General features: G+C 40.8%; 1 protein-coding gene and 1 long non-coding RNA gene across 15 annotated transcripts in view; one reads left to right on the top strand and one right to left on the bottom strand.

The window, feature by feature from the left end:
* The window catches only part of SVIL (supervillin), a 100,984-nt gene that overhangs the window by 20,148 nt on the left and 56,885 nt on the right, over window positions 1-23,951 (top strand). For all 14 annotated transcript variants that reach the window (XM_069006553.1, XM_069006550.1, XM_069006549.1 and 11 more), the window contains exons 2-3: window positions 16,571-16,637; window positions 21,758-21,849. In XM_069006553.1, coding sequence (XP_068862654.1) covers window positions 16,571-16,637; window positions 21,758-21,849 — 159 coding nt within the window. The remainder of the gene's footprint in view (window positions 1-16,570; window positions 16,638-21,757; window positions 21,850-23,951) is intronic.
* On the bottom strand, window positions 1,410-5,756 carry LOC138105619 (uncharacterized). The gene is made up of 3 exons (XR_011148574.1): window positions 5,664-5,756; window positions 5,099-5,230; window positions 1,410-1,832 (listed from the first exon to the last, which is right to left on the bottom strand). It is a non-coding gene; the product is annotated as an uncharacterized lncRNA (long non-coding RNA).

The raw sequence follows: 23,951 nt of genomic DNA, 5'->3' as shown, positions 1-23,951 counted from the left end.
GTCTCCAAATTTAAAAACTGAAAAATTCTTTATGAAGCCCACACTTGTTTATTTTTGTCACAATAGAGAATATTAAAGAGGAAAAAAGAGCCAGTGAAGCATTTAAGCCCTGTAGATAAGGAAACAGAAATAAAATGTTAGTTTTGTTTTTGTGCAGTGAGGGATAAATTTGTTACAGTATTTAACAATCTTTGCTATTGGGTGTTCCTGTTAAGGTATTTTCCACAAAGTAGTGATCATGGAACACCCTCAGAGGTTTGCTTCATCCATTTGAAAAAGAAACACAACTAACAGTATGACTTCCACAGAGAAATACTTTTGAAACAAAACAGGAGAGCGGTCCACACTAAATGTAGGTTTCTGGCATTCCTGGAGCTGATTCACCTTGGCATCCCTCAGTTTACTCCTTTTACTCCTCCCTGCCTTTCTGTTTTTGGAAGTAATTTTTCAAGCTTACCAGCTTGCCTGACTTCTGCTTTTCTTTGCATCCTGATTGCAAGACAAAATGTTGGATAGGTGAGTTGTGTGTTTATTCTGACATAAAATTTTCTTATAGTCAATAGATGAAAAAAAATCTAAAAATACCCATCCCAACCAACCAACTTTTTTTTTCCTGTAAAATCCAGTTTCTATGCAGGTGTGTTTTACATGCCCACAGACCCCTGAAATACTAGAAACTGGATGCTCTCACACTGTTCCTCATAATTACTTGCAAGAAATAATGATAATATTTAGCCAAAAAAAGCTCTCAAAAAAGGAAGAATTTACATATGCCAAATTGTTTAATGGGATACTTTCACACATATGGACACATACCCTTGAGGGAAGAAAGTGAGAATTTGACTATAAAAATGAAATTACGCTTTCCAAGTGAAATCCCTATATCATGTCATCACTAGAGCTAGTTTTGTTCAGCCTTCATTAAATAGCATTCTAGTGCTCCAGATCTCCTTGGATAGGATTTTGTTCTTTTCCTGCATACTGTGAACTAATGCAACTCCTGGACTCACTCCAGTCTATGCTGACTTTACATCTAGACTTTGGGTATAAGCTGCTGATTATGGTTTCAAACTTCTCAGGAAAAAAAAAATAAAAGAGCTCAAGAAAATATTGCAGCTTTTCACAGTGATCTCATGCCCGGCCACATGCTGTCAGGAATTTAAAGTTTCTTGTGCTGGGTTTTAATGCAGGCATACTTTCCATGGCAGTCTGAAATACTGCTGCAGTTTGACTTACAGCCACTGGCAAACAGTATATTTACAAGATAGTCTGAATGTCCTAAAATGTAGCCTTCACTGAGCCTTTTTTTGTTGTTGTTTTTTTACTCGACTATTTATGAACTTGATTTTTTTAAGTCAAAGCAATCTATGTGTATGCTCAACTGCAATACAAGCCATTAAATCATTTAGAGAAGCTGCTGGATTATTTAACTCTTCCACTGCTGTATTTTATTCATCTTTTCCATTAGCACTTAAAAATCAGGCCAGGTATAGAAAGCCAGTGAGAAAAACAAGCATCTTGCTTCGATTTCAAAATCCTTTGTGTGGAATGCAGATGTAGAACTTAGTAGTAAATATGCCAGTAGTGCTGGTGGGCTGAAATGGAGTTCCCAAATGGCTCCCAGAGGCTCCCTGCTGGAGGAAGAAGAACTGTCTTCATGCCATAAGAATACCCTTCTGTAGACTCCGTGGGCAGGACCCTGTGCTGACAGTAAACTTGGTGCAAGGATTTCATGTGTCTTCCCAGTACATGCTCTGTCAAGGTGCTGAAGCTCACGAACAGCTGCCTTTCATTGCTTGAATCACAAACTCTGGGTCCAGCCTTTATGGTGCCTGTGAGGATGATGGGGCATTTAACAGTGAAGCTTCTTAGGGTCCCCATACCCCAAAATTCCCCAAAGCTTGCAACATCCCATTTCTCCTGAGAACTGCAAGGTCCTGGGTTTGGAGACAGTGCGGTGTGGGTGGCAGAGAGCAGTCTTACTGCAGAACTTACCCCATTTCCCTGCTGGGTTTTGCAGCCCCTCCTGAGCTCTGTGCTGCTGTGGTCGCTGAACATCAGCTGAGCATCAGGCTGTCTTCACACATGTCAGGGCCCTAGGGACTGATAATTCTGTAGCATCACCTGGCACAGGGCTGTGTCCCACGCTGCTGGGAAGCATTGTACTGTGTGTGTGTCTGTGATTTTGATGATTATTCACTCTTCCTCAGCAGTGGTTTTGCCTCACTTTTAGACAAATACCTTGCAAGGCAAGGTATTTTTTCTTTGCCTTGCAAGAATCTAGTCCAACCCCCTTTCTGTAACTGGCTGCTGGTGTATTACTGTAATAACCAATGGCCATCAAGACTTTGACGGAGTCCATTCTTTCCAGCTCTTAATTTGTTCAAGCTGCCTGTCTTTTCTCTCTTTTAAGGGATGTCTCTTTCCATTACACATGCTTAGTGCCTCTCTTCAAACAGCGCAGCATTCCTTTGATGCTATTCATGGGACAAACAAGTGGACTGGTGACGGAATTTACCTGCAAGAGTATCAGCATGTTTACACTATGACCTTCTGGTTGTTGGCCTGCTCTGTAGTGTGCTGCTGAAGTTAAGCTTTGTGCACTGCAGTTGGTTCAGCTCTCACTAATACACCCCTTTAGTTTCATATGATCTGTCTCTCCTAACAAAGCGCGTTAGGTTGGACGGACCTTTACTGAAATCTCCTGGAGAAGGAAAACAAAACCCTTCTCAAAAAAAGTGGCCAGGTTTATGCAGGGGATGAAATGAAGTGGGTTAAGAGAGCCAGTGAGGAGACTGGGTCTCTAATGGGAGAATCTGCAGTGGGAGCTGGAGAAAAGCCAGGGGAGAAGTGGAAGTACATTTGGAAACACTGAAAAATAGAAATACAGTGGGATTACCCATAGGATGGGGTACAGAAGGAAGGGGGAATCACAGAATCACAGAATAACGAGGTTGGAAGAGACCTCTAAGATCTTCAAGTCTAACCTATGTCCTACACCTCAACCTAGACTATGGCACCAAGTGCCATGTCCAGTCTTTTTTTAAACACATCCAGAGATGGAAGTATGCAAAAAGCAGCAGAAATAAAATCAGAAGTGAGGGATTGGCAAGGATGAGAGCTGGGAGACTAAAAGGAGTCTGGGAACAGTGGTTGTAGTCTTGGGAAGATGAACTTTGGGGCAAATGCAGCTGAACTCCTCCCATGTGTCAGTAAAAGCTGTGGTGTGGCTGAGCCCTTCTTTCCAGCCATCACATGGGCATCAATATTGCACCAGCCTTGGAGGCTGTTCCCTGTATGCTCATGAAATGGCTCTGGGAACCTGGACTATAACAAACCTCTTGGCTCCCCAGGCAACTGCCCCTGTTCTTTCATTTGTAGGCTGTTTTCTGTGCTCACTTCATTTCATTTTGACAAAGTCATGATGTTTTACTTTTGAGCTTGAACTGACCATCTGTATACCGGGGAAGAACACCTCCCTGTTACCTCACTGAAACCCCATCTGTCTTCTCAGTGAATGTGTGCCTGCAGCACATAACTGGTGATTACATGGTGCATGTGTTTCCTCTCGTGTGACCGAGAGCTGGGGTGGCAGCTGATTCTTATAAGGTCACTGGAGGAGGTGGCCTCTTTGGGGGATTGAGTGTGGAAAATATTCTTCAGCCTTGATTTAAGCAGAAGTCTTATGTGAGCCATTATTCTGTTCTTTCAGCATCACCTTTGATATGCATAGATTTTGCTGAGATTGCTTTTCTAGCCTGTTCTTGAAGAATTCAGTGAGAACTTTATAGCTCTGCACCAGTCAGGTTTAACTGAGTACAGTAACTGTTTTGTCCTGAGCAGTGAAAAAGCCAGGCTTCTTCGTGAGGGTGACTTCCCTACCACTTAGGTATCCTTTTGCATTTAAAATATCCAGAATACAGATTTTGAAAAATGTTAATTCTGCTTTCCCTCCCCCCATCTTTAGCACAGGGGAGGAGATAGTGCTGTATTTCCAAATTTCCTTCCTGAAGCCTGTCTTGGAATTTATAATGTCCATGAGCAAAGATGGAACATGGCAGTGTTAAAATGGAGAAAAGTCAGCTGTAACATTATCTCCCATTTAAAATTAAAACTGTGAAAGCAGAAAAGCATTCAAAAGCCTTTGCTCGTGCAGTTACACAAACAGTCCTAAATTAACTGGACAAATAATAACAGGTCAAATAAGCCATAACTTGTGAGGGTGTCAGTGTTCTCTTCTGGATGTGCCTAAGTTTATTGAGATTCTCCTTTTAACCTAGAGGAGAAGTAGTGTTGCCCTGGTGCTTTGGATTTGTCAGTGTGTATTCAGAGAGACTTGAAACAAATGAGTGAACCCACTTGCTTTAGCAAGCAGTGCAAGTCCAATCGCTTTTCTCTCATCCCAGCCTGGAAGTCTATGAAGCCTCTGTGAAATGTGACTGACTTTCATAGTTCAGGGCTATCTTGACTTCTTCCTAAAACTCTTAACAGGTCTAATGCACGCACAGCACTTCTTCTCATTCTTGCATATTGTTTCGTTTCCTCCAGCATTCATTATTGATATTCATAAGAGCATGCTGTGCTGCTGATCTAAGCAAATTGGACACAAAGTGAGCTGGCTTATTTTAGGACTTACCTTTGTGTAATCATGTCTGACTGGCCCTCTTTTGAATGTGTGTGCCCCATTTCTTTGTATAAGTGAAGTGTATTTTGGGTGAGAATAGACTTTGAGCAGAAAGTCAGCAATTCTGAGCCAAGATCTATGTGTGCACCTGGGCACAGCTTCAGCCCAAAATTATAATGGCTAAGCTTACAGACTGTCAGCTGTTTTTCTAAAATGCACTATTTTAAGAGTGAATGGGCTATATATTTTATCTGTTTTAATTATAATAGTGTGAACCTCAGGTTCTTAGCAGGAACAGGACATAACTGTGTAGCTTGGTTACTTCAGTGGGGTGATAATCATAGTTTAGTTTTACTCCATGTGCTCAAGAGAATCATGTGATAAATACATCATTATTTCTGGTAGTATTAGGTAGGTATTCAAACCTTACAAGGTGGTTTTGATGAAGGATGGAAATGCACTGTCTGTACTGACCTGAAGGAAAAAGCCTCTGTGAGTGGCCCCTCGCAGGGGTCTCATGGCAAGTGCTGTGGTAGGAGGTGACCTGTGCTGTTGTCTGCCAGCTGTAACCGCAGAGAGGTCTCGTGGCTTTCCTCACAGACTGTGCTGAGAAAGAGGATAGGACAGTATCCAAATCTAGCATCTTGAAGTTGCTTTAGGAGATGTATAAAGGAGAAAATAGACTGACTCACAAGGGAAGCAGCAGCAGCAGAATTTTTTTATTTGGCCAGATAGCTATTTTTGTGGAGGGTAAGTCATTACTTTTGAAGCCATCTGTCTGAACTGCAGTGAATCTCACCATAACTGATCAAGAGTAATAAATAATTAAATAGTAGTGCTCAAATGAGTATCTCTACCCTGCTTTCATCTAGTTCCCTTGGTTCTGGCGTTTGACAAGTACCTGTCTGCTGCCTTGGAGCTGTGAAGGTGGTTGTTCGTACCTGCGCCGCTGCCCTACTTTCGAGCAATTCATGCAGTGAGAAACCTGATTATTTTTTCATTCTGATGGTCCTGCAATGTGCTGTTGTGGAAACTGTACCTGAACTCCCTGCAGTTTCATGCTGCCTGTGGTGAAACCGAAGCGTGTCCCCCTCAGCTGTGAGCGGTGGCCGGGCTTAGCCTCCCGAGCAGCGCTGATGCGCCGTGGCTCTGCGAGCGCAGGGGCGGCAGAGCGGTGGCCCGGAGCGGAGGAGGGCTGCGGGCTCCAGCTGCCGCCGGCTCGCAAGGTAAACACGGGGTGACCTATAAGCCAGCCAGTCAACTCGCGGGTGGCCTTATTAGGCAAGCTGCGGAGCCGTGTCTGGGGACGGAACATGCTGCATGAGACGCGCAGCCCAGAACGGATCCAGCGCAGACCCCGGGAGATACGACCCAGTCCTGCGGCGCTGACAGCGAGCTGCTGCCGCCCGAGCCCGGCTGTCAGAGACGCTGCACTCTGCCTGGCAAATATCAAGAATTAGGCTGGAGGTGGCTTTAAAAAGTGAAATCCTTTAGTGTAAATGTTAGTAGCTGTGGTTCTCTTCCTGGCGTGTTTTAAATGTGCTCGGTTATAACCTTAGGACTCCAGTTCACGCTGTCAGTCCATGCACTGGAACACTTTGTGGGGGCCTTTGCTGGGAAGTATGTTTGCATTCCTTGCGCTGCTGGCTTTCAGAGGAATACCTGGACTAAGAGGAACTAATTTATTTATTAATTATGACTTTGGAACTTGTTTCTCCTCTCTTATTATGCAGTTTTATGCCCATTATTGGAAAACTGATTTTTACTGGCTGAAGCAATTATCTTGCTCCCAGAAGAAGGGGAATATTGGCATCCACTGTCTGTGTGCAGACCAGGACTAAGCTAGGTTGCTTCATACCCATCTCATTAAAACTGACTTTCGCATAGAAGAAGCCTTAAAAAAAGTACTTATGTTTTCCCTTTAGTATAATCTCCATAGATTTAGACAAACAGATGCTGTGTAAACTTTCCCAGACAGCTCTGGGAAGGCTCTTCAGATCTGATGTGTGATTAACTCCCTGGTACCCCCCTGCTCACCAAGAATGTTGGTGATTTTTGCAGGGGCCTAGGGAGTGAATGAGAGCAATAAGGAGAAAAATGCCATAGCTGCCATGAATTTAAATCCGCTCTCTAGAGAACAGACTCCAGAACTGCAGCTTCACTGGGTTAGATTTTCTTTCCTCGTTAATTTTTGCTTAGCCATGCTGGTCGCAAATTGAGCCTGGTACATGTGCCTTTTTCATAGTGCAGTGACAGTACTTGTAGTCAAGCTGTCCTACCTTGACCGTCAGCTCTTGAATAAAGCATACATTTTTTCTTTATTTCTTTCAATAAATATTTAATTTTCTGAGGAAGCATTGCAACATGCTATAAACAGGATGGGATCTGGGATCGTGGATTTCTTGTCTGCAGTGTTGCTGTCTGCCTGAGGCTTGTAAGTTATTATATTTCAAAAAGTTGTATTTCAAGGTAAGAATGCAGGGATAGGATGTGGCCTGTGAAATATCACATCACATCACAGTGGTAAACAGAATTGCTATTTTCCTTAGATGACTATCACGAAGAGCCAAAGAACTTTGTTATAAATTCTTCCTTGGGGTATGTGTGCCTCTCTCTGCTCCCTTATTGGGCTTTTACACGCATGCAGAGGTAGCAGTGCAGAGGTGGTCAAGAGCAGCCAGGAGAAAACTCCATAGTGTGGCAGGGCTTTTTGTGTCACCTAACTGCATGGGACCACTTGCTGCTCCAGGCAAGAAGATGGCCTTGTGCTGGTTGCAGACAATAGAAGTGTCAGAAGATGGGGAACCCATCCTAGAAACCCTGGCTGCTTGTTTGAAGGACAGGAGTTTTACAGTCTCCCAGCAGCAGTGTAAGCCCATGGTCACCCCAGCAGCAAAGCTCTCATTCACTGCAATAGCAAAGGAGAAGCTGATGCTTCATGACTCCAGTGAAGGATATCCACAGAGCTGTGACTAACCCTGTGCCTTCACAGTCTGAGCTGCAGCTGCTTCACAGAGAGCTGTGGTGTGAAGCACTCTCCAGTGTTGTTTTGCTGGGTAAAACGCCACGTCTCCTCAAAGTCCTTGAGCTGTTTAATGATTTAGATTGTCTGTATTTCTGGGAGGTGAGCTCCCTTCCAGCCATTTGCTCAGTCCAGAAATGGCCGTGTTCACGTCTTCTGTTACTGCTTCAGGCCCAGAGACAAATAGGTGTGACTGAATTCAGATAATGTGCCCCACTGATAGATCTGATTGCCACATGTAGAAAGGGCATGTGGCCTTTGGAATTCCTTGAAGGAGCTCCTCTAGACTGATCCTAAAGAGGAAGACCTTGGACATTTTTAATTATGCTGCAGTCTTGCCATGCAGTTTTGCCAACAGTGATATGAGAGGTAGGGATGTCAGGGGACATTAGATTCATGTTCCTTATTCTGAAAATATGTTGCAAAACTGAAAGGTACCAAAATTTCCTTTTAGGAGTAATAAATCACTGAAATTAATGAGTTGAGTGAAATCTGAAATAGTAATCTGGAGATTTGAAGGGGAATTTTAGTGTGTGTACAAAAATACCTGTTGTTCTCCCTTCTCCCAGAGCACATGACTAAATAGCCAGTACAAAAAGACCATCCATATTCTTTCAACACATTTTGTACTATAAACCTCAGTCCCCTTTATAAATCTTATTAATCAGCTTTTTTCATCTTTTTGCATATGACCTGTTTTAAAGGACACTACACAAGCAACACAGTGCTGAAGTTTAACTGAAGACTTGTCCAAAACACAATCACTGGCCAAACATAAATCTTTTTTCCAGGATGGTTATTTGGAAAGGATTATGTTTGCTTTCTGCTGGAGTGATGACACTATGTCAGGAAACTACCCTATTTTTAAAGTTCATACAAATGGCCTCCATTTAAGAAATGAGAAATTACCACTTGCCCACATACATGGGGTCTGGTTGGAGAAGACAGCCCTGACTGGCATTGCCAACCCAGAATACGTACTGTGATTACAGGCTGGGCTGCTGGGACATGACTCGAGCTGTTAAGTGATTGTACTACTGAAGTAATCTGGGAGATTTTTGACCTGCCCTTCAGCTTGGGGCTGACTTACTTCTTGAACAACTTGGCAGAAATTGCTGGAGAGTGGGAGGAAGGGGAAATTAGAAAAGGGAGTGCCTTGCCAGTTTCCTTTGGAAAGATATGCCTGCATGCCAAAAACTGACTGGGTGGCATGGGATAGGTGAGAAGCCTGCAGCCTGGAAGGGGAGGTCAGATGGACTGATGGAAAAGAGTAGTCTGCTTTAGCCCAGTCCTCTGACCTTCATTCCTGCAATCATCCACAGCATCTCAGATCTTGGCATAGCTCATTTTGACTAGCTATTCCAAGGTGTTCACCTTTCCCAGAAGAGCGGTTGAATAAAATTGGTGAGCTCCTTTAGATCTCTACCCATGAAGAATAGATGAAAATATGATTTCATCATTACATTTATACAGATCATCTCAGTTTTCTGTGCTACTCAGATTCCTGTTTACCTAACTAGCACATTTGCAAAAGTTTCATGCAGTCACTGTGGGATTTCTTTCCTCTGCATCGTTGATTTCTTTAAAATTTTATTTTATTTTTAGGTTTTCTTCAAACAGTTGTCATGGGCTTCTTTGATTTTTGCTTTTATGATAACTGCAAGTCACAACAAAGTATCAACTTCTCTTTATCACTTCTAAACGCTTCTAAATATAAATTCATAAGTGATCAAAATTCAAGAGGAAAAAAAGCCTGATCTTGGTGGGACCTGGTTCATAACTCCTCAGTGCTTTGGGGCTGGCAGCCCTGTAGATTGGGAACCGTCTTGCAAGTCGTTTAAACTCCAGCTTTGATTAGAGCTATTTGCTTTGCCAGACAAAAGGAAGATATTTTCCTTCTCTTCCTGTGGGAAGCTTCAGAACAACATTTAACTGCCAGCTGGTCTTTCATGAGCAGTCTCAGATTTGAAATGTATACATGCTTAACCTCGAGCTCTAAGTGCAGATGACTGCAAACTTAGCTTCCCGCTGGGCTGCCCCCCTTTCTGATGGCTGAACTGTTGTTCTCTCTTTGTTTGCTTATGTTGGAGGCTGCTAATGCTCAAGAATTAATGATGGCAGAGGGGGACAAGAACATTACTACCGATTTGTAACACAGCCTTGATAACGTAGTTTGGCTGAGTGTTCTTGTAGGTCCTGGAGACTGGATCATTTTTGAAGGACAAACTGCTCTTCCTCCTTTCCTTATCAAGTATTTGGAGATTATTTTCTTTTCCTCTGGGAAGGATTTGCTCTTAAACCTGCTGTTTTCAAACAAGCAGCAAAATGCTAAATCCGAGACTTCTTTTCTTTATACCATTGCTTAACTCTGCTGACTTACTGTTTTTGCACCCTTAATTTTTTTCTCCACTTCCAAAGTTGGTTAAGGGCCAGCACAGAGACTTCTCTTGTGACAGGTGATCCGTTTTTGATGAAAAGGAGAGACAGAAGTGGTCAGTTACCAACAGTTAAATATTCCCAACAAGCTGTGTGAAGTGCATAGCATTGCTGTAGCACCCTAAGGCTCCAGCATCTCAGAGCTTGAAGAGTTTTAATATTGGAAGCAGTGTTGGCACATACCCCTTATCTTGAATCAATGCTGAATGTCCTCTGGGGTTTCAGATTCTGCACAGCAGCACAGTTTCAGTATTAACAGCAGTGACATTGATGTTAAATCATAGGTACTGTGCACAGAGCAATGGCTGGTGATCACCTTCCAACCTAACATGAAGAGATCTTTAAGTCAAACTCTAGGTATTTTTGTGAAGAACTTGATAGAGATATTGTTTTTATTGAATATTTTACTTTCCTCTATAATAACTCTCTTTGGTCCCATGAGGTGTAGCCCCTGGATTCTTGACCTGCCAGCTGTATATAGGAGGAAAAGGAGTCCTATTTGCACCAAAGCCTATCACAGATATTTCTTCCCAGGTGGTAGCCAGACCAGTTGGAGAGACTGGCTTCTTATTGTGTACTGTAGGTAGAATCTGAACAGCATAAGCAAAAACCCATTTAAAAATTACACAGTTATGAAAGGCACTCCAGAGTTTTCCTGTCTTTCTGCAGCTCCATGTGCTTTCCTGTCTTTCTGCAGCTCCATGTGCTTTCCCTTCTGCACCTCATTCACCAGGAGGATGCTGAGGACAAAATGTCGGGGATGATGTATTGCAGAGGAGGGGGGGAGCCTGACCCCTCCCTCCACAAATACAAACATACCCCTCCTCTCTGTTGTAGGGGACATCGCCCAACAGAGGGGTGACATTTGAGCTGAGCTCACCTCTTTTGTTAGCCAGAAGGCTTGATCCCTTTCCTGATCATAAGTTCCTGTGCCTTTTTCTTTGTTCTGGTACCTCCTGAAAAGCATACCCAGCAAAAACAAAAGAGAATATTTACTGCCAGTTTAGTCATCAGGCAGGGTCAGTAGGGGAGCAGGACATAGCAGAGGTCCTGCAGCAGAAGGAGCAATGGGTAGGACTGTCTTTCTTGGCAGACTTGAGCTATTGCATCAGCTCAGGTGTCAAGTCTAACTTCTTCAACCTTGCTAAAGATTGCAGACACAAAATGTGTCAAATGAGTGGTGTTTACCTGCTCTTTATGAGAAACTTCCCTTACTGTGTACCAGATGAGTTACAGGTGCTTAAAAACACTACAGGTAATAACACCTCTATTCACAAGATCAGGTAAACAGTCTTCACACAAGCAGGGTTGAGAAAGAAATAGGTTTTTTTCAGAACAGGGTGTCCAGAATTTCCCCATTAGCTGTACTAGCAGCTGCTTTGTTAGTTCTGCCCCATCTCATTTTTGTGTTTTAAGCACACTTGCACTTATGCCTAGGCCATAAAGCCCCAGATTTTCAGGTTAATTGCAGATTTGGACTACTGTCAACAGATTACATTTTTTGTATATATTAAGCTCAAGTAAATGGAGGCCTTCACATCTGGCCAAGAGTGCACAGCAGTGTTGGTTTGTGCTCTCTTGGTAGGGCTGGGAGTGGTTAGAATTAAACATGAGACGTAGCAAGGTTACAGGCAAAGAAAAAAATGTGGTGTGTACCATCAAATATTTCTGAACAGAGAATGTTACTGGATGAGTCAGAGGCTTCAAGGCCATGTTCCCTGTATTGGGTGACTCTTGTTCCAGGGAGCTCTGGACTGTTGAAAGATCAGCTAAGAAAAGGTGCTTTGGTTAGAGTGACTGCAACATTATTCATGTTTTTTAAAATAAATAGATTAAAACAAATAGCAGGTGCATTAGACCAGATGGAATGCATGTTCTTCTATCCATTGCAATAACTTGTTAGTATGAAAAACAGTGTTTTGATGACCTAGATAGGCTAAATACTTCATGATGAGCCAACAGCCATTAATAGCTTGTTGATAGAGTATATTTTTCACTTGTGGTTATGCAGTCTCTTTCACAGCATCATTGCTCATATCTTGCCTGTACATTGAGGTTCCTAGCATAGATCAGGGTTCTGTTGTACCAGGTATCACAAAACCAGGCAAGAATAGTCAAGAACTTCAGTCTTGTGTTTCTAGTCTACTTTTTCATGGTCCTGACAGCCCCAGTCCTGTGGTTAGCTTTCTACTCATAGAATCATAAAATGGTTTGGAATGGAAGGGGCCTTAAGGATCATCTCATTCCACCCCCCCTGCCAGGACACCTTTCACCAGACCAGGTTGCTCAAAGCCCCATACAGCCTGGCCTTCAACACTTCCAGGGATGGGGCATTCACAGCTTCACTGGAGAACGTGTTCCAGGGCCTCGCCACCCTCACAGTAAAGAAATTCTTCCTAATATGTACACCTACCCCTCCTCAGCCTAAAGCCATTACCCCTTGTTCTATCTACAGGTCCTTGTAAAGTGCCTTTCCTGCTCTCTTGTAGCCCCCTTTAGGTACTGGAAAGTGCTCTAAGGTCTTCCTGTAGCCTTCTCTTCTCCAGGCTGAACCACCCCACTCTCTCAGCCTCTAATACTGATAGTAGCTGAAATCTTTTGGAAGGGAAGAAGTCTGTTGGAGGGAGGCTGATAGACTTCCCTATTTGTTTGGATGGGGTTAAGTGCATGGACCTGTTTCAGTCACATATTTAGTGCTTCTTTGTGTCTGTGTTTGACCATCAGGTAGTTCAGTGTGGATGACTGAGCCAGGGTTATTGCACCATTGCAAACAAATATTTCCAGACTTTCAAAATTAACTAAAGGGTTCCAACTCTTCAATCCAAAATCCATAAAATCCGTTTAATGGAAAAAAAAAAAAAAAAAGGTAGCTAGACAGTACTTTCGTGCAATTTTTCACCTTCTGTCTCAAATTAAAATATTTGGAGCTGTGGTGTCTGTTCTTAAATCCCTACCCCCACCAGTAATTTTGCTCATATGTTATCCATAAATCTTGTCTGTTTTAAATGTTCCAACTAATAGTTAGGCAAAACATTTAAGCATAATGCTATGATTATCAGAGTCCATTTTTTGGCAGCCTGGGTGCTGTTTTTCTTAAGTAAGCACTGCAGTTTATCCTGATTAGAGATATGAAGGAATTATTCCTCTTCTCAGCATTTTTTCTTTTTGCTGTTGTTGGGGTATTTTTGTTTGGTTTGTTTCTTAATATGAGGATTTAGGGGTTTTGCATTCATTTTGCAGGAATATAATGTGTGATTTGGCTGGATCTTTGAAGTGGTAATATTATAAATCTCCCAATCACCATTGCCCAATCTGTTTTAGCATTCATGTGCCTAATTTCTGTTTGTAATCTGATTACTGGCTTGAGCTGCTCCGGCTTGCAGCCTATTGCTATGCATTTACTGTACTCCCTGGGACGCGATAGCCTGACAGCTCCAGTCCTGTGCTATGAAAAATCTCTCCACGATATTGCTAAGACAGGCCTAAGGGCTGTGGCTGGTTGAGAATTAGCTGCTATTGTAGTTTCTCTTTGCCGAATCCTTTGTTTGTGCAACCATGTTCAGAAATCCTTGGATCTCCAGCTATTTGGGAAATGTTAAATACTCTGAGGAGCAAGGTAAGAGTTCCAAGTAGATAAAAGAAAATGCAGTTTGTGTGTGTTTAATCTCTCGTATATATGTGTGCATGTGTAAATATTGTTTGACTGGCTCTCCTGCAGCTGCATTAGGTACTTTAGCAATCAGTATGCATTTAGTCACCTAGGCTATTTTGTTATTTCCTAAAGGACACTTTTGAAAGATCCGATTAGATGGATCTTTTAATTAGCTTAGCATGCCACCGACTTAGGGCCTTTAAATACACTAAGTAACACTGGAAGGTTGCATCTACTTTTTCTTTTTAGAGTCTTCATTTTAAATTTCCTATATATTAAATTATGAATAGTGGTTTTATCCAGTAGTTTGCACCTAAGAGGGAAGGGAACTTGACTGAACAAATGGTTAAACTTGTGAACAAGTCTGATTTATACTTCAGTAAATATGCTCTTAATTTTAAATAAAAATACTTAAAACTGCTTTAATGTGATTATGAGAGTGTTTAGAATTCTTCAGTAAAAACCAGAGCAAAATGCTGTTGTAAATATTTTCCTTCTATCTATCAAGTACTGAGAGGGTGGTTTTTTAATCTTTAAATTAACCATTGAATAAGACTCTGCTTAACTGATGTTTCTTCTGTGGGCATGTTTATTGTCTTTTGATGCAGAGTTGTTTTACTTTTCCTCCTGTGTTTGTATTTAAGACTTCCATATTGTGGTAAGTAAGTTTTATTGGACTTTAATCCCCCCACATGGTGTTTAATTTGAACAGGAGGAAATACATAAAATATCAAAACAGTGTAATAGAATTTAATTGTCTGCTAAGTTTTTCTGTGTTTGGGGTGTAGGGGAAGATTGGAACTCACCCCTGTGAAACACAGCAAAGTTTTAAGATGATTTTGAGGCATTATAGATGTGGTATGTATGAATGTTACTGAATGTGTTTCAGGGGTAGCAGGAGCCAAACCGGCTGATGTGCCCCTCTCAGCAGCCCTTCTCCCTCCCTGCTCCCCGGGAAGCATGCAGGCTCCTTTCTTCTGTTCTCATATTCCCTCCCCACTTTTGGCTGGGGTAGACAAAATTTCTCTGTGGTCTGCTTGTGGTTTTCATGGTGGACAGCTGTTCCAGTGCCAAAAATTCTAGGATGGGTTGTATCCTGTTAGAACAGCTATAAATTTAAGATATGCCTGGCTCTGATTAGCTAAGCTGATACTGAGCTGGGCTGTGGAAGTTAGTGCATAGTCCTCTCAAAGTAATGTAAATCTGGCCTTTTTAGAGGATCCGTATGGCTCGGAGTATTCTTTTTAATGTTGCAATGTAAAATATAATGATTTATATACCATTCACACTGTTTTTCTTATAATATTCTGTTTTGGTCTAACAAGATGTTTCTGTGTAATCTGTGTGCTTTATTCTCCCTTTAATGGAAAGAGAAAATTAATGTTAACAAAACCAGGAAAAAGTTGCCTATTAAAGTTGAAGAATGCTATTAGCAAAGCTGCTTGAAATATGCACTGACTTGTAGCAGATGCCTAAAAAATGCCTTTTTGCACATTTTAAGCTTCTTTATCAAGTCATCTTTCTGTTACTTTTTTAAAACCTTTTTTCAATCTTTATACCTGTAGATGTAGCAGAAGGAAATGGAAGAGGATAAAAAGTTTTGAAAGGCATAGACAAAATGTACATTCTCTAATTTAAAACCCATATTGTCACCTATAATAAGCTTCATTAAACCCTTTCTGCAAAAACAAGAGACATTCTACCCAGACTGAAAATTCTGTGCATAAACAACAAAAAAAATTTTTTGCAGTTAGATCTTCTTTGAAATAGTTAAATCTGAGCTCTGAGGTTGAGTAAAAGGAGTGTAGCTGCATTTGAATTATTCTAAAGTCTGTGTCTGTCTTTGAAAAAGAAAATGATTGCTGTATCAGTGGCCAACTGTTTATTAATTTAGGGTCTTGGGTAGCAGATTTAATACAGATGGAGACGGAAGGCAATTTTTCATTGGGAGTAAGTTGTCAGTAGCTCCATGTGTTTTGCACAGCAGTCCCAGACCAGGACCTGCTCCCTGGCTGCTCTAAGGTCTCTTGATTGCATCCTCAGCTAATGGAAGAGGTCACTTGCAGCACTGGTCCCCCTTGCCACTGGTCATCATTTAGACCCTCTGGTGATGCAGTTGATGCAGAAATGAAAAACTTTAATCTGGGAGAGGGTGGGGTTGCTTGTTATGGTTCACACAATTTTGGGGACCTAGAGGCTTTGTAATACATACTTTTTGAGCATAAGGCTGCATCTGACACAATTTTGCTCTCAGTGTAAACATGTGTTCCTCTGTGAAATGCATGTTGTAAGGCAATGCAGAAAAGGGAGCTTCCAAACAGTAGACAATCTTCAGAAATATTTCTGTCATGGATGGTGTAATACTGTTGCAACAGATCCTCAGCTGGACATCTCTTGGCTTCTGCAGTGAATATGCAATTTTCATAGTATTGCCAGACTGCAGCCAAAAGGGCTCTTGCTGTTTGCAACACTTCTCATTTGCAGAGTGCTTCAAAAACATGTCCACTGCCCATTTTATAATCTGGGAAACACTGAGTTTAAATGGTCACCCCAGGCTGCAGTGCTACACCACAAATATTAGGAGTAGAACATGGCAGTTGCATTAAGTGTTAATGCTTTTGATATGCCTGCTGTCTGTACTCATTTTTGCAAGGCTTTGGTTTTATCATCATCTTGGACATGCCAGCTGGTGCTCCTTTGATTAGCGAGAAGGCCTCTGCACAGTCTTTTGCAGGGGAAAAAGGCTATGGTTGGAAACTATAACCTAGTTTACCAAAAGTTCCCCGTTTATTACAGCATCTTCACAATGGTGTGGTTTTTTTTTCCTCTTTCACAGATTTTGCCAAAGGAAACTCCATCAGATTTAAGCCTTCACGACTGCTCCTAAGGAAGAGAACGTTAAGGTAAGGTCCACTTTTTCTTGCCCAGTGAAGATGACTGGTTGCAGTAAGTTTCTGTCATTGCTTGAATCTACAGTTGTTCTTTTGTCAGGAAAAATGATTATTGGCCCTCTCACAGGACCAAGCTTTTGCTTAGAGCAGATGCTCTGAACAAGCATTGAAAACACCAATTGCCTCCTAAATAATGTTAAAATTTATAGCTGACATTGCTAAAGGGAAAGTCCTACTCTGCACTGAGCCTTCTGTCATTGCAATGCCCATTTTTCCTTGCATGGCATGGACAGACTACAGACATGAAGTGTGAACCTGTCTGTAAAAGCAGGTGGCTGAAGTGGGTGAATTAATTATACATCCTTGCATGGAGCAATTGGGGGGAGAGAGAAGAAGGGGGACACTGCAGATGAATGGACAGGTGGTGTTGCATCCACTCAGGGCTGTGCTGCCTCCTTGTCTGCATTCTTAGGGCACAGTTCCACGAGGCTGAGTAAGGGGATACAATTTAACAGTTAAGCAAAATGGCCGGTCACATTCCCTCTCTCTTCCCATCCTTGCTCCAGCTGCTTTGGGTGCCCACGTTTGTGCTTGCTGGACTCATTCACAATGGCACAGAGAGGAGATCAGGAGTTGGGAACCCACTCTTACCCCAGCAAGCAGCTGTTTCATTGGCTCAGCTGCGCAGGAATCCCCCTGCCAGGGGTGCCATAGGGGCACAAGCTCATGTTTGCAAGCTTCTTTTCAGTCAGTGCACACACCTAGAGCACACCTGCTTCCCTGCCATGTTGTTTCTTAGGTCCTGCAGAGAGATGGAGGGATTAGGTGTACAAGACACACTGTGCTGTGAAAGCACGTAGGGGAAAGTAGCAATGGGAGTAGTAGAGAAGGACACAACTGTGGAATGGACCTTTTCCGTAAGAGTCCGAGGAAGGAAGTTCTCCTGGAGGTAGAGAAAGAGAAGAAAAGTGAACACCAAGCACCTAGCTAGCAGGTATACCAGTGGATTTTGTATTTCAATCATAAAATCTCAGTATATGCCATACCTTTAAATGGGATGGCAGGTCAGTATTACCAGTGGCATTTGGATCAAACTTCTGGTTGCTTTTGGGCATGTAACTAGGTTAGTGGGACAGCTATTTAGAAACCATATGCTGCTACTGCAGCAGCAGATGAAGTTTTCAGCCTGGAATCCCTGATGTACAGCATGCAGCTCACACTTTGGAAGTTGCCAGAACCGTACAACTACTGAGACTGTCAAGTAGTCTACTAATGCTACATTATACATTGTTTTTAAACAAAAACTGTTGAGACTGTGTAGTATTGTTGACTGTGTTTTAACAGGAATCATCTGAATTCCTGAACACTGGAGAGGATAATGAGTTTGTTGGGAACCTGAGGCCAAGCTATACACAAACCCAGTGTGAAACAAACTGGTGGAACCTCATGCTGTTGATTGCATTTCATGAACCATGATCACAGGCTATATTTGAGGCAAGGAAAGGACAAGAAGTTGCTCTTTCAGTATCCAGATTTAACAGGGACTTCAAGAAAGAATTTTTGCAAACTTCTAATTTATTTATTTATTAATTTAGAAAAACCCATGTACTCCCTAATTATTTCAATAATAAATGTGCATAGCCTAGCTCTTAAGTGCAGTTAATTCATAGTGCTGCTGCTCAGAATATGCACCTAAATTTATAGCATGACTAGATGTAGTTGTGGGTTCTGGATGAGTTTCTAGAAGAGGGTTTTGGATGAGTGTGTGTTTTGAAGGTGTGTTTTGAAGGTGTGTTTTGAAGGTGTGTTTTGAAGGTGTGATATATTTGGCAATCCAGGTCTGACTATCTGACTCTGCTTAAGCAACTGAACTGATGCTGTGACTGCTCCTCCAGTAGAGAAACTAATAAGGCAGGGAGACATCTGGAAAGATCCCTTTGAGGAAAAAGGGAGGTCTTGTTAACGAATTACATATGAGTTTGTCTTTTAAAACACTTAAAAGTGGTGATGAGTAGCCTTCTGTAAATTTTTTTTCTTTTCTTTCTTTTTTTTTTTTTTTGCTATTTGGAATTGCCTTAACATCCTTCCAACTCAATTTAGATTCCTAATGAGTGTTCTTATTGAACACTGTGACATGTCCTAAATATGCCTACTTTCATTTTTAGAACTAATTTGATTTATGTGTCTATAAATACCCAATTGTTTGGCTTGATTCTGTCATATTCAGAGCAGTGCTGTCACTGAATCCTCTGTGCATGGGGAAGCAATGTAATTATACATTGGATTAAAACTTTTGTTTTTTCTCATGTGAAAATATTTAAAACAAGCAATTCCACCTGCATCTTAGCAAGAAAGAGCAAAAAAAAATGTGTCTGAAGAGATAAAACTCCTAAATTGTGGATAAAATAGTATATGAAAATTGTTAATCTTTAAAAAATAAACAGTAAAGGTAGACAGTCTGTCCAGAGGGAAACTATGAAGGGACTTTCACAAAGCAGATAATCTGTGATGCTGTGTAGTGCAGCGAGGGTTAAGCTTAGGAAGTTTGCGGTTATTTAAGGAATTTTAATGAAATCTGCCAGTGAGCAAAGGTTGCAAGCCACCCTCTGTACAAAGGAGGAGGGAGCTCACATACAGGAAGAACTGGATGACCTTGAGGAGTAATAGAAAAAGGATGTAATGTAATAATATTAAGTGCACAGTTGTGCATTGGGGGCTGATAAATTTTTCTGTCACTTGCAACTGATGAAAGCATAGCCTTTGCATATTAGTTTCTGATGCAGGATTGAGCAGCCAGTATAGTATATATGTAAAAAGGCAAATGTGTTGTAGATCCCAGCTTTCAGACAGCTAGTAATATAATAATGCTTTCTCTATTAAAAAGTCCTATTTTCATAAGATATTGGTAAGATCCGAGTCTTCAATAAAAGACTACCTGATTCTGGTCACTGTATATGAAAAAAGATTACTTAAGACTGGAATAAGTAGAGAATATTTTCAGATAATCACTGAGACTGAGAGCCTGTCTTGAGGAAGCTGAGTACATGTAGATAACCTCTGTTAAGAAAAATAAGTAAAGCAACTGACGACACTGGCAAGAGAACAAATGGATGGAAACCCAGTGACAGACATTTAAACAGGGTTTAAGGGATCTCTGCCTCCAAAGTCCCTAGAACTCCCTTGAGGGAGGAGCAGGAGTGAATGTAACTAGTTTACAAGCAATCCAATAGTATGATTGCTTTCATAATCAGCAAGCTAGTGCCACTCCTGATTCCATTATTTTACCCTTGGAAATTCATATAGGAATTAGGCATAGTGGTGGGTGTTCATGCACAGGTAATTTAAACAAGTATTTTGCTGTTTGAGTGAATGCTTTTCTGTACAAAGTCCCTTGTTTAGGGAAACTTAAGGTGCTGCACTGTCACAGGCACTATGAAACCCAGTGGAGATACTGCTAAATAAAGCCCAGGTATTCAAAAGTCATGAGCTGGATCCTTCAGCTTTTGTCTTAATTAAGTTGATTGGGCAGAATAAATTTGGGATTGGTTTATAGCCTTAGGCCAGTATTACTTGCATTTTTCAAACTCATCCTCATCTAAAAGGAATGGAAGCTGCTTTCAAATGGGAACTGGGTATCTTTCCATCCAGGGTTCTCCAGAAGCTGTGTCTGTAAGAAAATACCATATTGTGAGACTAGTAAGAATTACAAGTGTTGGCAGTGTGGGGTTAGGCACAGAAAAACATCCAGTTAGCTGTCTGAGTCTCTGCCCAGTCTCAGATGGCACATGGATCCATTTGCTTGTAGCTACTGTATGCTATTTTTTCATTGTGTTTTGATTTTTGTATAGTTCAACTACAGTGTGTTTGCCCTGTAAGGATACACAGTTCTCTCTAATGGACAGCTTATTGCCACTCTTCATCTTCTATTTGCTATTTTCTGTGGTGGCTAACACTGCTTTTCTTGGCAGTACCTGGAATGATTTCTCTAAGTGCAGTTGTTGGAAACAATTTGCAGCAGGTGGCATGGTGCCTGGTTGTGACACAGCCCAGTTTCTTCATTGTCATTTCAAGGATTTTATTCTCCCCTCAATATCTTAAAAAGGAATGTTATTCATAAATGATAAACAAGGAAATGCTTAAGAAAAATAATATTAGTTAATATATGTTAAAACTCTTTTCAATGAGAACTGTTTTTTGGAAATAGTGAGTACAGAATTCATACCCTTGGAAAAAAGAAAGCCATTTAAAATCTGTCCTAAGGAAGGATTTTCCAACAGTAAGACTGTGCTGTTTTTTCTTCTCAGAATGACATTAAATCATATAGCACATCACTTCTGTGACAAAATTAAGAACCTGGGCACTGTGAGGATTTGTATCTGTTACACCTGTCTACACAGTTTACTAAAGGTTTTAAGACCATTTAAAGTTTTCCTTTGCCCAGCTGGGATAGTCACAATGGCAGAATACAGTAATTTGTTCTCTCTTTTTAGTGACTGAAGAAAAGAAATCTTGCTTGCAAGGAGGAACACTGCCTCCAAAAAAGTCTCTGTAGACAGTTAGTATCTACTTTAGACCATTATGACACCTACATTTTACAGTTAAAATTTGTATATTTAATGAAGATATTTAAAGAAATATTTTGTTTCATCTAAATGGGCAGTTTTCCTGTTTTGAAAAGACATGGCATAAAATTAAATTATCTGATACTCCTATTAGCATATTATAAACCATGTAAGATCCAGAGAACAGTGCAATAACGACTGGGTAGTCATGCAGAAGGCTTCTAGGTGGAGTGTAGATGCAGTACTGCATTTGATGGCATGTTTTAGTATTTATGAAGAACCATTCAATATAGATTATTTTAAATGTAATTGCTCAGTAGAGCATTTTGAAGGCAGTCTCCAGTCAGTAATTTAATGCAAAAATGTATCAGAGTCAGTTCCAAGCAGGTTTCAAATTATGTTAGGTTTGGATTTCTGACTTTCTTTGGATTATTTCTTAGCTCATTCTTATGGAAAATATTTTCTTTGGTATCTCTGTTAGACTGTCTTGCAGTAAATGGATTATGTCTTGGGTTTATTTGATTTGTAGCAGAGACATCCACAGTTCTGTAAACCAGATGTTGTTTTCAGTTTTCAGAAGGAGTTCTCATTTGAAGATAAAGAAGAACTTGCGAACAGCACAAAGGATATTGATGCTAATCTCTTAGCAGTACTTCCAAAAGGTAGGTAAGGGAGACATATTATAAACACAAGTGGTAATTTAACAGCATGTGAAGTTTAGTCTGTGCAAGTACAAGGCACAGTTAAAATCACTTAGGTGCAGATGTTTTGTAAATGAGTTTTCCCTGTGAAGTATGCATGAAGGATGAAACAGGATGAACCACAATGCTCTTTTACAAGACCTTGCTCCCTCCCTGCTTCATAAAGTTCACCTTTGTTTACCTGGTTTCAGTAGGTTAGTAGTTGAAATTCAAAACTTCAGTTAGATTGTACAGTTAGATTAATCCTGAGTTCAGAAGTATTAACTTGACTTGTTAAGAGTCATAGCTCTTTCCAGGCCCCTTTGGTGGTTGGTAGAGTCACTGTGCTTGCATGACCAACTGACTGCACTTGAATTTTCGTCTTGCATGCTAAAGGGCCTGCAGTACATCTAGAGTTTAGTTTGGGGGGGAGGGTTTAGGTTTTTTTGTTCCAAAATTCTATTTTAGTCTGAATAATTTCTGAAGAAAACAGCAGTTGCATCTTTATTGTTTGACACAGTTGAGGTGGAGGCAAGAATTAATTGGCTTGAATTATTCAGAAAAAAATCACAACATGCTTGACCCATAAAGGGTCATTTGACTGAAAAACTATGTGCAACTGGCACAAAGATGTTCCCTTCATTCAAGGATGTTGTGGACCTGAGAACTTCGATTAAAATTGTGTGTGTTCTGGTGATATTTACTCTTTTCAGACAAGCTACAAGGCTAAATGCACTAATCCCAACATTAAGGAACTGACTTGCTCTTTTAATGTCATTCATTGCAGAGTTCCTTTAGAAAGGATCACTTCTTCCAGCACAATATTTGTGCTGTTTAAGTGACATGCTTGCTTTTAAATGTAATCATTACAGATTACATTAATCATTACAGAAAGAAACATTGTTGGCAATGGTAGACTTTGCTATTGTGTTAATTTTCCTCAAAATGAAAATATATGTACCTGTGTTGCAATGGTTATTTACCTGAGAAAATCTCTGAGAAATTAATCTTCTGGCAGGTAACCTTTTGATCCTGTCTATCCAGGCTTCACAAATGTATGTGCTCCCCCTCTATTATGAACTTCTGGAAGGCTTAAATGAGTTTTTATAGCTTCTGTATTGTAAAAAGAAAACTGCTGTCACATGGCTGCAACTTTTTTCACACATCCCCTCTGCAGCTGTCAAAGAGGGCTTTCAGCATAAACATGCTTATATTCTGTAGCATGTTTCTGAAAGATTTCTATAAATATATATTTCTATAGGAAATCTTCCACCTTAATTTAAGAAGTTTTAAAATATAAGGTGAGCTCCAAATGTACTTTTTGTTTTTCATTCTGGGACAACACAGGGAACAATACTGTTTTTCCCAAATAATGGTATTCTAAAGTAAATTTTGTTTCAAAGGTCTACAGTTATCAAAATTAAGATGCCCCTTGACAATTTTCCTTAGAGGGTATCCTGCCATAGCATCCTGCTCAACATCCTAAAATAAAGCCTCAAGTTCAGAGCTGTTTCTGAACTGTGGCTGTTCTTCCTCTTGCCCTTAACTGACCAATGGTGCTTACAAAGTGTGTTGGCATCAAGTAATCTAGATAAGGAGCTTTTACTGTGAAATTAATTATTTTAAGCTTCTTAGTGTTTTCTTGTGTGCTGAATCAGATTTTTGTGTTACCTTTTAGGTAGAAGTGTTGCTATTCTTTAGCGCTCCCATGGTGTTGTTTGTGATGGTCGTGTGGGAAAACATCCCATGAACTGATGGAAATTGGCACCAATATATTCAAATTGCAAACTAAAAAGGACAAACCTGGTCACCTAAGTTTGCAAGGGCCAACCAGTGTCCTTGGGAGTGAAGTGTTTCCAACTGGCTTTCATGTTATGAAGTAAAATATTTTATTTGTCAAAAAGAAACCACTAGAGTAGAAGATTTTCTGCATTTTATCTTCTTTTGGTTCTGCTTTTTTGTGCTTCTTTTCCCCACCTCATCAAAAGAAGAATATTTCTGGAACTGCTGTCACAAAAAAACTCTGCAGATGTTGGCCAACCTAGCTGAAATTCTGTAATCTCAATCTTGGAAAAAGTGTAAGG

The sequence above is a fragment of the Aphelocoma coerulescens genome, chromosome 2 (assembly GCF_041296385.1).
Source record: "Aphelocoma coerulescens isolate FSJ_1873_10779 chromosome 2, UR_Acoe_1.0, whole genome shotgun sequence".
Lineage (NCBI taxonomy): Eukaryota > Metazoa > Chordata > Aves > Passeriformes > Corvidae > Aphelocoma > Aphelocoma coerulescens.
The sequence above is the reverse complement of the archived record's forward strand: the minus strand, read 5'-3'. Positions and strand labels throughout refer to the sequence as shown.